This window comes from Triticum dicoccoides, chromosome 5A (genome assembly GCF_002162155.2).
Source record: "Triticum dicoccoides isolate Atlit2015 ecotype Zavitan chromosome 5A, WEW_v2.0, whole genome shotgun sequence".
NCBI classification, from domain to species: Eukaryota; Viridiplantae; Streptophyta; class Magnoliopsida; order Poales; family Poaceae; genus Triticum; species Triticum dicoccoides.
The window spans coordinates 529,412,537-529,431,112 of NC_041388.1; the positions used below are offsets into that span (position 1 = coordinate 529,412,537).

Below are 18,576 nucleotides of genomic sequence, written 5' to 3' on the forward strand. Positions count from 1 at the left end.
TCCCTCGTGGTTACTATGGAAATGCACATTTTTCTCCCATGGTTGAGGTCACGGTGGATGAGTTGGCTACACAACCGCTAGCACATATACTTGAGCTGATGTGCAAAGTCAAGTTGGACACAACAAAGGATTGTATGAAGTCGATGGTGGATTTGATGGCATTCTGGCGAGAGCGGATACCTTTCGGCATGGACAGAACATATGAGGTTAGTGACACAAAGAGGGTTGGTGGCAATGCACTACACTTTGGGAAAGTCGAGCTGGTTGCTGCAGGCACACCGCATGTCGGGGATTTCACTTCGAAGTTGATAATCTATCAGACGCAGTTAGGGAGTTGGAAGATCCACTTTGGACTCCTGCACCAGTAAGAATGGAACAGAAATAAAAAGTCGGGGTAGCTAGTCACTCCGTTACTGAGGAAAGAGATACGAAGTGTAAGAATAAAGATGGCGAGGACTCAACCGTGGTATCGATCTTACTGCCAAAACAAGCGATGGAGAAGTTCACAAAGGAGATGGCAATTTGGTTGAAGAAATATGAAGGAAAGAACATGCAATAAGCCAATCATGGTGGAATTTATTTGTTGTTTACTTTAATCGCCTATTTCAGTCGAAGCGCCACCCAAACCCAAAAGCAAGGGTCGTTGTGTGCTATTTCTACGACGAATCTCACTAGAGAATTGGCAGCATGGGTTGTTGTTATACTTTATGTATAGTTTTGTTGCTTTGCCTGTATTGTTGCTTTATGTATAGTTTTTGTAAAGAAACATGAATAATAATATTCCTCTTTGAAGTAGTATAAACATTGTGAGTGGGGATGTCATTCACGTGGCGTGCTTGGTTGATTCAGACTGATTTGCTCTCATACAGAAGGTGCGAATCTTCTCTCTAGGCTGATTGGCTCAAAAACAAAAAGCTAAACGTGTTAGCCTAGAGAGAAGATCTTCTCTCACAATGCAGATCTGCTCTAGGCCGATTGTTCAAAATCCTGCTGAAAAGCAAGACAGTCTTATATAGTGTTGGCTGATTCAGTCTTTTTCATGAGAGCTTAGGTTTGTTCGTGTTTAGTCCAACAAATTACAGATAATATAAGGGGGACACTAGGCGTCGGCCGGCGGATCTTTTAAAAAGATCCGCCGCCTTCGCATCCATTTGGTCAGGGCAATCCAATGGCGCGGTTCCTTCCTCAGCGTTGCAACAGACCTCTTGTTGCAGAAACATTTGCAACAGAGGTGTTGTTGCAGAGTTCTTTTTGTCTGAACTCTTTTGAAATATGAGTGTCGTTGCGAAAGAAATTTGCAACACAGATGATGTTGTAGAACTTTCTTTTTCTTAAATTTTTGCCAACATGGGTATTGTTGTGGAAAGACTTCTGCAACACAAATGATGTTGCAGAATTTTTTTCGTCTTAACCTTTTTGCAACATGAGTGTTGTTTCGGAAAGACTTCTGCAACATGGGTGTTGTTGCGGAAGGACTTTTGCGTCTAGTGGTGAAGGTCCTGGCCGGTTGTGTGTCGGCTGCTCAAGCTCGTATCTGACGGCTGCGCATGCGACGGAAGCTCGTATCTGACGGTTGCGCATGCGAGACGTGGATCTGACGAATTGAGTGGCCGAGCATTATCCTCTACCATTGCAACAAATGTAGTGTTGCGGTAATTTTCCGCAACACGGGTCATGTTGCGGAAAATTTTGCAAAATATAGGTAAAGTTGTAGATATTTTTTGTAACAGAGGCATTGTTAAAAAAATTGCAACGGAGTTTATGTTGCAATTTTTGTTTTTGCAATGGAGGTCATGTTACAGTCTTTTGTACAACAAAGGTCTTGCTGCAGTTAATTATTTTCGTAACAGAGGTCTTGATGCTTTTTTTTGCAACAGGGATCTTGTTGCAGAAAGGAGAGATTGTGGGAAGTCAGTTCCATCCCGTGAGAAGCGTGACATCCCAGCAAGATGGCAAATATGAAAGGCTCTAAGTCAGAGTCACACCGCACGGTATATGGAAAAAATCAAACAATGAACCCATAGAAGCCCACGCACCTGCACGCTCCGTGTGAACACTTCCAGCGTGGCGTGAAATCACGATGAAGCGATCGAACGGTGCAGCGTCCGGCGGATGCGCAAGCTATAATCAGCCGGCTGATTAACAACGTTTCCCATAATATAATCTATGGACGTGCTAATCTATGAATCTTCTCCCTGGTTTGCTCAACAACGTGGTTAAAAAGCAAGAAGGAAGAAAAAACACACGCCGTCCGTGGGGATCGAACCCACGGCCACGTGGTTAAAAGCCACGCGCTCTACCACTCGGATAGGACGATGTTACCATTTCAACGGAGTAGCTTATTATATATTACTTAGCACGTCAAGCGCCACACGAATCGACTGCTTCACCAACCCAAGAGCAGGGATCAAAACGATACGGCCTCTTACACAAAAACACGCATGAAATCACTGGAGAGTGCTCGAGTTACAAACTTACAGAGCCTGCCAAACAAATTTACAGAGTTCACTAAAGAACAAGTTCCTATCTACAAACATACAAGCATGAAAATGGTCCTCACAACACTACGGGTTTTCGTCGAAAACCGAAAGAAGGAACCGCCTAGGTATCGCACTTCCACCTCGACGTCGGCACACAGTTCAGGTAGTGGCACCAGTGGCAGCCGTCATTCCCGTTCTTGCCCTTGAAGAGCATCACCAACGAAAGCGTGAACCTGCATCACGAGTTCTCGGTATAAGATTCATTTCATATCAGCCGTTAGCTTGACTCTGGATCATATAAGTCGGTCTCGATGATTTTCAGTGTACATGTACAAACAACGATAATCACAGCGGCATCGAATATTCAAAACTAACTGTCGTGCGATTTGTCAGACTATTTTTTTTATGAGATGTGATTTGTCAGACTTACCCGACAAGCAGCAAGACGAGTGCCACAACCCACAGGACATATTGGTATGGTTTGTACTTGGGGGGCTGATTGGTATGGGGCAGCTCGCTGCGTTCCAACCAACCGAATTGTGGCCTTGCCAGCAGAACGAACCCCAAAAGGAACCCGGTCAGGAATCCACCAATGTGAGCAAAGTTATCAGCATGCGGTAGTATCCCGATTGCCACGTTGATCGCGATTATAAACAGAAGGGTTATTATGGCTGCAACCTGAAATAGCATATGAACTTGATAAGCAAAACAATGTTTTAGGCAACTGGATATATAGAGGAAAATGTATGTGTTTTCTATCTATCTCGGACCTTGTTGGAGTAAATAGTCCAGTTCATAAGTAGCTCAGAAAGCATAGATCCAAGCAGCCCAAATAAAGCTCCAGATGCACCAACAGAGATGTAGTTATTTCGTAGGAAGAGTGCAGACATCACGCTGCCACCGAAACCAGACAGTAGGTAGATAGCGCCAATGCGAACTTGCAAGCAAAAGAACTAGTGTCATGTGCAATATATAAACATGCTGATAATCAAAAATATTCTATCTACATTGATATTAGTAGTCCCTCTGATCCATATTAATTGACGCTGGTTTAGTACAATGTTGTACTCCCTCCGTAAACAAATATAAGAGTGTTTAGATCAATAAAATAGTGATCTAAATGCTCTTATATTTCTTTACAGAGAGAGTACTAAACTAGCGGCAATTGATATGGATCAGGGAGTGACATAAATAAAGTAAGATTTAAGCATACTGTCAACACCTCAGCAATTAAACTAGCTCAAGTTGCAAAATAGAAACCAGTTCCAGTGTAACTAAAATGCTATAAGTTGCAGCAGACGGACACTCAGACGAGTTTTGTTGACGTGTAGAAACACTAACAGAATATCTCCCAAATGATGCTAGTAACACTGATTCAGCATTGTGAGAAGCTTACCAAACCCAAATTGCTGCTCAAGACGAATCCCAATAAACAGCAGACTTAGCATGTTCACAACCAAATGGATCAGGCCAGCATGGAGCCAGATGCAGCTAATGAGACGCCACCCCTGGTGCTGATGGACAACCTTGTTCCAGTCCAGAGCTCCCATTTTCCCCAAACTACAAGATAGAGCTTAACCCGTTAACTTTATCATCTTGTATGTATCCTACAGTAGTATCTTAGAGAGATAAATATAACTACACAAATCAAACCAAACAACGAACTTTTCTGGTCAACGGTTGGCAACTGAGCTGCAATCTCATGAGACACATACCACATAGCAAGTTGCAATTAAAATAAGCGGGCATGCCACTACTGTCAACGAGAAAACTACATGGTCTAGAAACAGCTTGGGTTGTTTTATAGCATTAGTTCTACATCACTTAGCAAAAGTCAAAACAGTTTCCATAAACCCGTGTACTAGACTACAATAACACAGAATCCTACGCCTGCAGCACAAAGTGGACACCTAATTACCGGCAAAAGGTAGTAGAAAATATCGTCGCTGACTGTCTCAGAAAGCTATTTTTGGCACAAATAACAAAGAAGAGAAAGCTTCAGCTGTCTTCGTTGCGTACTGGTGGAAGCTACTGTTTGGACGAAGTGGAGGGTAAACTAAACAGTGGAGTGCATTGAACAATGGAATCATGTCGAATTGTGCACGTTCAGATCATTTCAAGCCACTGGAGAGAGGGAGGGAGATCTGAACTGTCGCCACCACATGACAGAAGAATCCCCTGTCTCCCGAACTTCCAGAAGAGGAAAAGGCATCTGAATTCAGAAGCGAAACTTCAGAGAACATTTCTGATTTCCTCACAGCAAAAGGAGGAGAGTTGAGAGATTTCCTCTGACCAGTAACACTTGCTCCAGAGTTCAGAGCAACAGAATTGACAGCTTCATGATGCGAGCTTAACTTGCCAAGAACCAGCAAAGCAAAATCCATGTTCTGCCAACGAATCAACTAGGAACGCGGATAAAACAACCCAATCTCAAGACGAATCCCCCAAATCCGTCCGCCCAATTTCACCTCGAGCACACCCAGAAAGCAGAACACCGCCCAACCCAGTCCCCGAGCGCAATTGGACCACACAGAAGGGAGAAGGGAGAGAGAGGGGAAGCGGAGACGTACGTGGTGGAGGAGGGCCCGAGGAGCGGGTTCTCGCGGAGCGGCTGGAAGGAGAATCGCCGGAGGAATCCCGCGACGCAGCCGCCGCCGAGCGCGCTGCCGTGCCTGGGGCAGTCGTTGACCCACATCTCGACGACGAAGACGGCGACGCAGGCGACGATGACGGTGGGCACGAGCCAGGGCCACCACTTGCGGTCCCCGGCCGACTCGTACCCTCCGAACCCTCCCCCCGCCGCCGTCGCCGGCGCCGCCCGGCCCTTCCCCTCGCCGCCCCCCTCCATGCTGTCCCGCTGCTGGTCTCACGCGCTCGTAGCTGGCTCCGGTGACGCGATGTGATGTGCAAGCCGAGGACGGAAGGATGGGGAGGGAAGGAAGGAGCTGGAGTCAAGTGGCGCTGGCTGGCTCGCTCTCGCTCTCGCGCGCTCGGGGTAGTAGCTTGGAAGCGAGGGGACGGGGACAGGGAAGGAAATGATGCGCGGGGCCGGGGGAGGCGGACAGACAGCGACGGTGGGTGGGTGGGGCTGCGGCTGCGGGGGGGCCTGTGGCACGCTGGCGCGCGGGCCCCCGTGGGCGAGGGGGGCCACCGCGCGGTGAGGCGTTGCTGTCCGTCCGTCCGTCCCCGGGTGAGTGGTGTTTCGGTTCGCGTGGTGAAGTAGTACTAGTGGTTGTAACCGATCCGCGTGAGGAAGAAGGGAGCGCGGGAGACGTGAGAGGTGAGAGGATCAGGCAGCGGCGCCAAGCGCGTGGACGTGGAGGTGGACGCGGGGTGGAGCTGGGGTGGCGGGCTGCCGTTGGGCCAGGTGCCGCGCGTACGTGTGGGACGCGCCGCGCCGGTGGTCACGTCACCGGGCGCCGACGTGGAGTGCCAGCTTCTCGACGGGTCGCTCCGGTTCCGGTCTTGGTCTGCTACGGCGCAAGTTTCAGGGGCCGGTGCTTGCCGCCGGACCGCGCCGTAAATGAAACTTTTCTGGAGGCTCCTTCCTTCTTGTAGTTGTAGTACTGCTGCTGCTACGTTGCATGCATTCATTTCATGCGCGTGTACTCTCTCCGTTTCTTTTTACTCCGCGTATATTTGATAAAAGTCAAACTGCACAAGGTTTGACCAAATTTATATAAAAATATATAAACATCTACAATACTAAAACTATATAGTATGAACATACGTTTCACGCTGCATCTGATAATGTTGATTTCATATTGTAAATGTTTATATTTTTAATATAAAATTAATCAAACTCTACAAAGCTTGATTTTGACCAAACTTTATAGGACGTGTCTAGTGGGCGACCGGCTGCCCACTAGTGCAACCGAGCGGTCGGCTGAAAAAAGAAACCCCATGTCCACATGAAACAGAAAAGGAAGGGCCATCAAACCGACCGATCGACCGACCACCAAACAAACCGAACGAGCGGCCACCAAACAGAAAACGCCCCACGTAGCCAGCTGTCCCCAGCTCGCACCCACGCCCCCACTTGCCCCCACGCCTCAGCCCCTCCCACGCTGTCTTCTTCTTCTTCTCCACACCAGAAGCAGATCCAACAGAAATCGCCCCCAACCCTTCTTCCTCCTCCTACACAGCCGTCATGGGAGCCCCAAAGTAGAAGGAGCTGCTTCAAGATCTAAAGGGCAGGGTGGTCAGAGCCATACCAGGCAATAAGATCAAGCAGGTAAGCCCCCTCTGCACATCTTCACTTCCCCCTTTCTTCTACTGCATAGGCATATGTAAACCCCATTCTCCATGGATCCATGGAGAATCTGCTTCAAAAAAGAGGTGAATCTAACACATCACACCAGCCTACTTGATGTTACTGCTGGATGTGTTAAACATGCCAGAAACTACTTGATGCATGCCAAACAAGTTTCTACCACATGGATGTGTTAAACAAGCCAACTAAAAACAAGTTCTCTGGCCAATTAAAACATGATTAAAGCCAACTCAACAAAGCATTGTAGCCAAAAACTAAACATGCATTCTACCAACTTGTAGTTATTATTTGCAAAATGAACAAAAAATTCACTGCCCAAGAGATATGTGCAACGAAAAATTCATAAATGTGCAACTGAACATGCATCCCAGCCAACTGAACCTATATTCTGGCAACTCGCCATGCATGCTAGCCAAAACTAAAACATGCATTGTACCCCACGTGCTTTCTGGCCAACTAAAAAACATGTATCCTGGCCAACTAAATATGTATCCTGGTCAAGTAAACATGTATATTTGGCAATACATGTTTGTGAGTGAACACTTTGGAAAAACTATAGTATATGTGCAAATAAAAAACATGTTTTCTGGTCAACTAAACATGCATGTTGGCCAAAAAACTGAGAAAATGTATCCTGGCCAACTGAGACATCTATTCTAGCCAACCGAATGCATTAACTGTCCAACTGAACATGCATGTTGGCCAAAAACTGAAATAAATGCAACCTGGCCAGCTGAGACATCTATTCTAGCCAACTAAAAACATTAAATGTCCAACTGAATATGTATGCTGGCCAAGTGGAAAGATGCATCCTAGCAATTGAGACGTCTATTCTAGCGAAAACCAGAAATCTGTAGTGCAACAGGAAAAACACAAGAACTTTTGTCCATGGCTAATGAAGCCACAAACCATATTAACATATTCACACATATAATCTTGTTCCACGCATATATTCTGGTCCCACACCTATTGCAAACCATATTAATATATTCAAATATACCAGAACTAGAAACATAAACAATGATGAAAAACATATAACTATAATCTGTCCTCCAATTCTTCTTTCTTCTTTTACCTGGATTTTCCTTCTCAAATGTAGCATCCAATTATGTGCAGAAAAATCTGGAAAGAGCTCCTTGCGAAACGGAAACCTACAGATCATTGCAACAAAACAAAAAGGGAAAAAGTCAGAAAACTCTGTAGCAAAAAGAAGTCATGCTTTTGCCAGTTATTTACTGCAAACTATGCAACTAACATAACAAATCTGTGCAAACAAAAATTTTCATAACTGTTATAATAAAGATTATGCTACGGTCATGTTGCTTTTGGAACTAAGATTGTCACAAAATGGTGTGCAACTGCCTATTTACTAAGTTTTTAGGTTGTTTGAAACACTCTTTTTCTGTGGTTACCAACTGATGACATCAATTTCTTCTTTTTTATATGTGCAGGGAGTGTGTGGCAGCATCCAAAAACAAGGAAAAAAATGCTTGATCTCAATGAGTTGCATCCAGACCTCAATGAGCTTCCTCATGATATGGATCAGCAGCAACCCAGCATACAACAAGGAAATTGGACAGAAAATGGTCGATCTGTTTACTACACGCAGGCAAGTTGTGATGGTAACCCTACGAGCCAAGACAATGTGGCAGGCCAGTCATCAGCCCGTGGTGCCCCTGTAGTGGTGTCTTTGCAGTCAGAGAGCCATACTCTTGATGACACAGGAACCGAGGCAAATGTTTCTGGTCCAACCAGGACTGAGCTAGGAGCTGGCGCTGTTGACGGAGCTGTGCAAGTAGAAGAAGGAGAGGATGAGGCTGGTTCTCAACCTATGGAACCCTATGTTGGCATGAGATTTGACAGCCTTCAAATTGCTAAGGATCACTACAACAGCTACGCACTACGGATGGATTTCTCTATCAAGATGAACACCTCTAGACGGATACCCTGCACCAATGAATTGATAAAACAACAATTTTGCTGCAACAAGTTCAAGAAGCCCAAAGCTGATGATGGAGGAGCTGAGGCTCCTCCTGTCCTGGACCCTATTCCAGATCCAAAATCTGTTAACAGTGATGAGGAGATGGAAGAAGAGGAGGCTGGTACTAGTAAGAAGAAGAAGAAGAAGAAGAAGAAGAAGCGCAAACGTGAGACAATAAAGCAGATTGAATGCAAGGCGAAAATATTGGTGAAGCTCATAGATGGGCGATGGGAGGTGACGCACTTTGTTCGTGACCATAATCATCCGCTCGTGAACAAACCTTCATTGTCCAAATACTTGAGATCCCACCAAGGCATATCACCTGATGAAAAGGAGTTTCTGCGCATCTTGTATAACTGCAACTTGACTACAGGTGTGGTGTTTTTCTATATCCCTTGAAGAATTAAGTTTCCCTCTAGGCAGTCCAGTGTGCAACTGTTATGGTACTACTGTGCAACTGAAATGGCTTAATTGTGCAACTGGTGTCCAACTTCCCATGCTTTTTGTATATCACTTTTGGTGCTTTTTGTGCAACTAGATTGTCTTTACTGTAAAACTACACAATGTCCTGTATGCAAAAACTGCAAAGTGTTTTTAAAAAGGTGCAGCTAGATGTCCATTTCCTGCGATTGTCTTCTGTGCCAACACGTGTCCTATTACTATGCACCTGGATGTGCGTATTTGTGCAACTAAAAAAAGAGTATACTGTTTGTTTTTGTATTATGCAGGACGAATGATGCATGTAATGGCAGAGTTCTATGGATCTGAGATGATGGTGCCGTTCGGACCAAAGGCAATAACAAATCTTTGTACACGTTTCCGTAGAGATGACACAAAGAAGGGTGATCTGATTGAGACAATTGCGCACTTCAAGGATATACAAAAAACCGATCCAGACTTCTTCTATAAGGTGAAATATGATAAAGAGGACAGAGTTGTCAACATATTTTGGGTGGATGGCTTAGCTCGAAAAGCTTATGCGGAGGCGTACCACGATTGCATATCGTTTGACACCGCCTACATGACCAACATGTACAATATGCTGTTCGCGCCCTTCATAGGAATAAACCGACATGGCCAATCTTTCATGCTGGGTTGCGCATTTGTGAGGCAGGAGTTGGCATCGAGCTTTGATTGGGTCTTTGGAGCATTTCTAGAGGCTATGGATGACAAACCTCCTGACAACTTCATCACCGATCAGGATGGTGCAATGAGGCAGTCAATACAGAGCATCTTTCCAACCACCGTGCACCGCTGTTGTCGATGGCACATCATGAGAAAGGCTCAGGAAAAGGTTGGTTGGCTGCTGTGCCGGAATCCAGGATTCTCTGATGATTTCAACAAGTGTGTTGACTTCAGCTTCACTATAGACGAGTTTGAGTAGAATTGGGCTGGGTTAATGATGAAGTATGAGGCTATGACACACACGCACTTTAAAAAGTTGTATGAATACAGGTCAACTTGGGTGTCGTGCTACTTCAAACACAGCTTCTTCCCCTTCCTCCAGTCTACACAGCGTAGTGAGGGGTTCAACACCGTCCTGAAAAGATATGTGAACCCACACAACTCAATGCTGAACTTCGTTAAGCAATATGAAAAAATACAAAACCACATCCTTGCCAAGGAAGGCTGCAATGATTACAGAACAGAACACCTTGAGATTGAGTTGTGGTCCAACTTCCCAATAGAGAAGCAAGCTTACAAAACCTATACTAGGGACCTTTACCGCAAGTTTAGAGAAGAGTTTGAGCTGATTGGATGTTATAATGCATTCCAAGTTGGTGCTGATGTATTTGAGCTCAGACCGAACCAGGAATTTGTTGCAAAATATGGTTCTCGAAACTACTTTGTGCAGGCAAGGGTGGAGGAGGGTTCCTATTTGTGTGAGTGCTGTAAAATGGACAAGGACGGCATCCTCTATTGCCACATCCTCAAGGTGTTCACCCATGTTGGAGTTGATGTCATACCGGAAAGGTACCTGCTAAGACGGTGGACACCTACTGCTATACCTAGTGCGCCAGGGACTGGTTATGAGCAACCGGATGAAATGCCTCCTCAATCAAAGAAGCAGATAAGGGAGAGGAACATGATATACGATTTTCGGAAACTAGCAAAGTTTGCGAGTGGTTCTAATCCAGCACAAGCAATTGTATACAAGCATATGCGTGCAGCACGTACCGAGATCGGCCACCTGAACAAATCCAAGAAAAAGAAAAAACTGACTGCTGCAATGGGGCCATCATATGATGGCAACCCTCGAGGACCTCCTCCACCTCCAGGCAGCAATCAGGGGGCTCATCATCCAGGTAATTACCTGCCCCAACTCTTGATCTAACTAGGTGTGTAACTTCAGTTGCACACATCATTGTGCCTAGTTGCACACACCATGGTAGCCACTTGAACAGAACATACTGCCTAGTTGCGCACGCTGTGTTAGTTCAAGCATCAAGATAACACACCTAACTTATTTTTCCAGTTCTGGATATAGGTGATGTCAACCCTCAAGGACCTCCTCCCCCTCCTGACTATACACGGCATCCTCCGCCACCTCCTCCCCCGCGTGCTCCTCCCAATGGCCCTACAGGCAGCACTCAGGGGGCTCATCGTCCAGGTAATTACCTGCCCCCAACTCCCCATTAAACTAGGTCTATAACTCCAGTTGCACACATCATGGTGTTCAGTTGCACCGAACAGGCTACCTAGTTGCGCACGATGTGTTAGTTCGAGCATCAAAAGATAAACACAACTGACTTGTTTGTCCTATTCTGCCTATAGGTGATGCCAACCCTCAAAGACCTCCTCCTCCGCCAGGCCCAACTAGCAGTGACCTTTGTGCTACTCCCAATGGACCTACAGGCAGGACTCAGGGGGCTCATCACCCAGGTTAGTACCTTCACCGACTCCAAAACAAAAACTAGGGTGAGTGACTTTAGTTGCACATATCATAGTGCCCAATTGAACAGAACATGCTGCCTAGTTGCATGCGCTGTGTTAGTTTGAGGATCAAGCTAAAAATCTAACTTGTTTTTCATGTTCTGCCCATAGGCGACTACAATCCAAGTACCATGACAGGCCGTGCTACTGCAGGTGTTTTTTTCAACTTAACTTGCACACAGCAACCAGTTAGTTGCACAAAATGTACTGTGTGGTTGCACAGAACATCAGTGCTGGTTGCACAATAACAAAAATACTAAACTTTTTATATGATTATTACACAGGTGATCGTGACGGTCCTACTGCCCCGTTGGAGGCTGCATCCCTTGCACAAGCTTCTGATGATTTTGTGCCCAGGGATCCTCCAAGGTCTACTACAAAGGATAGGGCAAAGAGTCGACGGTACAAATCGGCGCTGGAGCTACACCCAAAGAAGAAAAACAAATGCAGTCAGTGCCAATCTATAGAGCACACTGCTGGTCTGTGTCCACTCAGGCTCCTGTGATTCTGTTTCCTCATTTGTAACTTTGGAACAAAAAAGGAAAATAATGATGTTTTTTAGCAATGTTGGCACCAAGTGGACACATTCAGCATCTATGATTCCTCTTTATCTAATTTATGTTGCTTGAATTAGTTCATGCACTGTGTAAAAAAAAGTTGCTATTTGTGCCTTTGTTGGCAACTGGTTAAATATTTAGTTGTTGAACAATTGTATATCCAGTGCTCCTAATGTATCAACAAAAGTGATGATATTGAGTTGCAAACGCAATTACTAGTAGTGTGCAACTACAAAATCTGCTTAAAAAATTGTACAAACCATCAACTTCCTCCATGGAGCAGAAAAAAGAAAAAATAGTACTGACCTACTCCTTGTCGTATCTCAGCAACTTCCTCCATGGGGCGGTGTTGTGCACACTGGTGACCCAATCATATGCCAGCTTCTTCCTGATGTTGAGTACTTCCTTGGGGTCGTAGTTGGGCAGTTGGCTACCATTCCACTCGGTGGCGTTAAGCAGTGCGAACAACCCACACTCATTACTGCAAAATGGGCAAAAAAAATTGTCACATAAAATTAAAACCAAATAAAGGTAATGCACTCTATGCAACTGCTTATGTCCTACTGTGCAACTGCTTCTGTTCTACTGTGCAACTGCTTATGTCCTACTGTGCAACTGCTTGTGTTCTACTGCAACTCATTAAGTGCCACAGTGCAACTGCTTACGTGCCAGTGTGCAACTACTTATGCGCCACTCTGCAACTGGCTAGATAATCCATTAGAAACTCATAAAAATGATAAAATAGATTGAAGACTAGTACTGTGTCTTAAAAATACTAAAGATTGCACATGTAGAAAATTTTAAAAACTACAAAATGATGGTATATGATTGAGAAGGAATGAAATGCTTATTGTCTTACTTGCCGAGCTGCTTCGGTACGTCAATGTCAATAATCTGGAAGTGCTCGATGCTGAACTTTGGGTAATGCTTCCTCCATAGCTGGCGTACTGCCCCCGCGATGGTAGAGGCGGTGTTCATCAGCTCAATGTTGTCCAGTGTCCTGCTTGAATCAAGAACTTCGAAGCGTCCGTCCCTCAAGTTGACACTGAAGACCCAATAATGCCTCCCTCCGTCCTTATCGGTTACATCAGCGCACTCGAGCACTGGCAGCATGACCTACAAGCGTGAACGATTTCAGACACAAATACAGGCTGTAGCTAAGAAAAACAGTAAAAGACATGGTCAAGTTAAAAACAGGTTGCAACAAGTATCTACCAACTAACAGATGTGTCATGTGCAACTGGACATGCTGTGGGTGCCAACTAAAAAAAGATTGATCATGTGGGCACAACACTCACCAAGTCTTTCTTGTCGAGACGGTTCTTGTAATCAAACTTCTTGTTTATCTCATTCACATTGTGGATCTCTTGCTGTAAATTTATCTGCAGAGATTATAAAACATGGCTCAAAACTCCTTAGTAGGTGAAAGGCCTCCCTCAAATGGTCAACGAAAAAAGTGCTACAGAACAAAGATGAGGGTAAAAAGAAGGTTTTGGAAAAACTTACAGAAAACCTCAGTGGCATAACAACCTTCTTTGACCCTTCTGGTAAGTTATCCATGATGTGTAAGATTCCAGTCTCAATAACAATTTTTGACAACCATTGAACCGGCTTCATCGAATCAACTAACTCCTTTAAAGAAATGTAGAAAGCACCATACCTGATTATCTCAGGGCTGATTATTTTCTGAAAGCAATAAAAAGACAAGTTAGCTCGAAGGGTCACAGCAGCAAAAAAAATATGCATGAAATTGAAAACATAACAGTGTGCAACTAAAAGCCATGTTCTGTGCAACATGCTATGCTTTCTGTGCAACTAAGTGGCTGTTCCTATGCAACTGAAAAAGATATGTATGTAGGCTGTGGGGAGTTAGTTTACCTGGTAGCTCCATCATCTGCTCCTTTGTGATGCCTGACCCAATACAAGAGGGCAGCGTAAAGCTTGTTCACTGCCTCATTGGTGCTGAAAGTCTTCTTCTTGTTGTAGTCGATGAATGGAGACCTTTGAGATGTTGCGGGCCTTATTACCCTCCTCTGTCTTCGTGCAATAGGTGGTCCCGAAGAACTGCTCATGCCAGCTTCTGGTTCTACGCATATCGGGGTGTGGCAATTCGCTGGCGAACCAACATCTAGCTCTTGAGCTATTGCCTTGCCAGCATCAGCAGCATCACATCCTTCATTCACAGCTACTAGGTCCAACTCACACTCATCAATGCAAATCATACCGGCTTCCGCTGTTTCTGTTGCCAGAGCAGGTGCTGGAGCATCACCATCTATGCCGAGGTCAAAAGATGGTGCATCGCAGAACCCGTCACCATGATAAGACTTTGATCTTCGTAAGGGTTCAAGGACCAGGGCATCTCCTTGCAACACAAACACGGGTGCATCGTTCACTGACTTGGTTCGCAATAGTGTTGTAGTTGGCGGCCTTGGAGGCTTGCACCTACTTATAATGTTAAACACCTCCTCTTGTGTTAATGGTTGCTGAAAGTCAGCTCTTGGGGACAACACTTTGATAGTTGGATCACCTCCTTTTGTGTTTGACATTGAAGCATCTCTATGAGTAGGCACCTTGGGGCTTGCAGTTGCAGTGGTGCCTTCCTGACCAGCTATGGTGGTTTTGACTGTGACCATGCTGCTAATTGACACATCAGTTGGTACACTGGTATCTGTAGTTGGCATCTTTCCAGTCCGAGTTGGCAGCAACCTAGCAGAACTTGGCACCCCTGCATCAATGGCTGCGGCTCGCAGTTCTCTCTCGTCTCTGAACCCCAAACCTTTTGTGGCATGTTCCCCCTTTGTGCCCCTGGAAAACTTGACAATCTTCTCCTTAGGTGGTTTTGGTGGAACTGCTGAAAGGGGAGTCTTCCCTTTGATCTGTTGAACTTCTGTGACATTGGTTGGCTCTCTGCTCACTACAGTTGGCATATCAGTTTGAAGCACAGCTTCCTTGACCATATTTACTTCAGTATCTGCACTCACCATCTTCTCCTTGGTTTGAGGCAACTGCAGATTCTTCTTCATTGAAACTGCTTTACGCTTCTGGACTACGTGAGGGTTTGCCATGGATGTTGCCTTGCTCTTGCTGGAGCTTAGGTCTGGGAGCTGCTTTAAATATTCCTTATATTTTTCCTTTGAATGAACCCAGTCAAGATCCTTTCCTGCTTTCTCCATGTCAATTTGATTCTTTTCATGATCACTTGATAAGAACAGGCTCTTGTCAATGGCAAAGTTGATCTTTTCACACATATCTTTATCGCTGAAATCTGGCACGAGAAAGGTGGTTGGCAAAGCTGGCTTCAAGTTGCAGAGCTTGAACATATTAATGCTGTCCTGAGACTCTGCTTCATTATTTTTCTTTGACTTCGGCAAATCCTTGTCTTTCCAGCAAGTTTTGTCAATCAACATCTGTAGTGTGCTCCTGCTACTCAATGAATTGCTGCTGCTCGCAGGGGTGGCAGAAGTGCTAGTACTCCTGGATGTGTTGCCACCTATACCACCAGAACCAGGGGCGTTGTCATCATCATCGTCATCGCTGCTGTCGCTGCCTCCATTGGATCCCCCTTTATCATCACCATAACCATCCTCGTCTTCTTCATCATCGTCTTCTTCCCTCTCACTTCCATCAGCTGCTGCGCCTTTGTCTTCTCCCCTCTCACTGCCATCAACTGCTGCCCCTTTGTCCCTGCCCTCCTCCTTTGCATCACTATCTTCTTCCTCCTCCTTTGCATCACTATCTTCTTCCTTGTCCTCCTTCTCTCCTTTGTCCTCTTCTTGTTTGTCCTCCTCCTCCTCCTCTTCCTCTTCCTGTTCCTCCTCCTCCTCCTCCTCTGCATCTTCTTCATTGTCATCCTCATCCTTGTCCTCCTCCTATGATTCATCTGCATCTGTGTCCTCGTCGTCGTCAGCATCTATCGCTGCTTCCATTTCCTCATCTTCTTCTGACTCATCCTCAACAAACTCTTCTTCTTCTTGTATAGTTGACCCCCGTCTCTTTCTTTTTGGAGCACGGCGTGACGCCCCAGTTTGCATTGATGGCTACTGTACGTAAGGATCAATATATGATTCCTCGTCATCGATCTTGGCAACTGCTTCAATGAAGGTGCCAACCTGTTCAGTTACAGCCTTGCACAGCTCATTGACCACTTTCGCAATCTTTTCCCTTTTCTGCATCAACACAAAAAAGATTCAGTACTGATTCAGTTAGAAAAAATAATAAAAAGTAAAAATGTCTGTAACTGACCATGATGTGATAAGCAAAAACGACTAATACACACTTTCTAGCCAACTAAAAACATGATTCTAGCCAACTACACATGCACTATGGCACAAACTAAAAAACATGCATTCTGCCAAAAGTTGATGACAATGGTTGTAAATGAACACTTTAACTGTCCAAAAAACATGTGCAACTACAAAAGCTTATATGTGCAACTGAACATACATCACAGCCAACTAAATTCTGTATTCTCGCAACTACAAAAGTTATACATGTCCAATTGAACATACATCCCAGCCAATAGAAAAATATTGGTAAGTGATACAAGTTTCTGTATGCAAATCACTAACCTGCGGATTGTATGTTATTGGTAACTTGGATGCCACGAATGATTCAGCTTGTAAAATTCCACCAAACAGTGGTGTCTGCTCCGTGCCTCTATACTCCTCTTTAAGCTGATGTGAAAAAAAAGAGAAACAGAAAATAACAAGGTTATCAAAATAGATTTGTGTGTTGAACGAAACCACACATTACAACCTGTGCAACTACAACAAGATACTGAGGTAGACAAATTCAACTATACATATATGAACTGAACAAAGACACAAAAATTGTGCAACACACATGGCACCTAAAAAAAGTTTCTACCAACTGATGCAACACATCTGTGCAACAAGATTAGTAAAACTGTGCAACTTAAAAAAGATGGTGTGCCAATTTAAAATGAACATGTGTGCAAATTGCCAAACTTAAAGCTACAATCTGTGCAACTACATGCATTGTTGTGCCAACTGATGACAGTTTTCTGTGCAATTTCCAAAAAGAGTGACCAGACATCAAAAGAACATAGAAGGAAGACACTGTTGGAAAAAAATAAAAAAGAACTCACTTCTAATTTGCCGAACACACCAGGAGAGATAGTATCCTTCTTGATCACCTTGGCAATTAGAGTACTATCACATGCATTCGATCGTATCGCGCAGTTGCTTACTGGGATGTCATGTACGAGCGCATCAAGGTATAGTATCTGCACCAGACCCAAACAAAAGAAAAAGCCAAGTTCAGTTATTGTTATGAGAATTTCAGCAAACTATAACTGCACAGAAAGAACAGGAACAGATGGAAAAAATGGTCGTTTGCACTAACCATCAAGTGATACAAGCAGTAGCAGACAGTTTGCTTCTCCTGGTCCATGTTCCGGAAAGCTTCGTTAATGTGTTCTGCTACAAAGAGGCAGATGTTTGTATTCTTTACCATTTGATGATCTAGCACAAGTCCATAACACTTTGGGCTGAGCTTCAAGGCCGTGGTTGGTGCTAGAAAAGTGCTGAAGGCAACTGCAAGCCAGGCCATAAAGAATGTGTCATCCGTTCTTCTAGCCATATCCTGAATCATCTTGAGCCATGTAGTGATCTGGGGATGAGAATTTCCAGTTATGTTGAAAGCCTGTTTGAATCTCCTAGTGGCATCCTTGTCAACTAAGTATCTGACTTTTTGACCCCTGTTTGGGAGATCAAATACCCCCTGAACACTGTCAGCATCGACACGGATCCTTCCCCTTCTTGGGAAAACCATTTCAGAGGTCTGTGGCTGGTAGGACTGCACCAGGAACTTAGTGAGGTCCGCTGGAAGTGTGTTTGATAAGTTCAATAGCCCCCCGAACAACCTCAAAACTAGCTCTGATTTCTGTAGTGGGGTTAGAGAGGCGTTGAAATTTGCAAAGCGCACTGGTGATGCCCTTATCCTGCCTGCTTGTGATGGTCGCTCCACATCTTCCCCTGGAGCCACCTCAACTCCTTCACCGCTGCCCTATTGATTAGAAAATGAAAGCATTACACAAGAGAAAAAACAAGAATGAAAAAAACTAGCAATCATCATTTGGATCAGTATTAGAATGAGCTATATATTCATAAAATGGATCATGCCAACTAATATGATGTATTTGTGCAATTAATAAAGCTCATGAGGACAACTGCAAGACTGCTAGTGTGCAACCTTCAAAAAAAATAAAAAAAGAACGAGACCTGGCAGCTACAGAAAGTTCTAGTGAATGTGCAACAATAAGAAATGATACTGCAACACAAGAAAAACAGTAAAAAAAAGGTTTGCAAAGAACTATTCAAATAGCTCATA

The 18,576-nt window shown here is 44.6% G+C and overlaps 1 protein-coding gene and 1 pseudogene across 1 annotated transcript; one reads left to right on the forward strand and one right to left on the reverse strand.

Moving 5' to 3' along the window:
- Positions 1 to 2,404: 2,404 nt before the first annotated feature.
- Positions 2,405 to 5,491, reverse strand: LOC119302544 (RHOMBOID-like protein 2). The gene is made up of 5 exons (XM_037579579.1): positions 5,051 to 5,491; positions 3,877 to 4,040; positions 3,251 to 3,417; positions 2,911 to 3,158; positions 2,405 to 2,713 (listed from the first exon to the last, which is right to left on the reverse strand). Exons 1-5 carry the CDS (start codon positions 5,326 to 5,328, stop codon positions 2,602 to 2,604), a joined length of 969 nt encoding a protein of 322 aa, XP_037435476.1. The 5' UTR covers positions 5,329 to 5,491; the 3' UTR covers positions 2,405 to 2,601.
- A 1,113-nt stretch (positions 5,492 to 6,604) lies between these two features.
- LOC119297736 lies at positions 6,605 to 12,173 on the forward strand (annotated as a pseudogene).
- Positions 12,174 to 18,576: the final 6,403 nt, after the last annotated feature.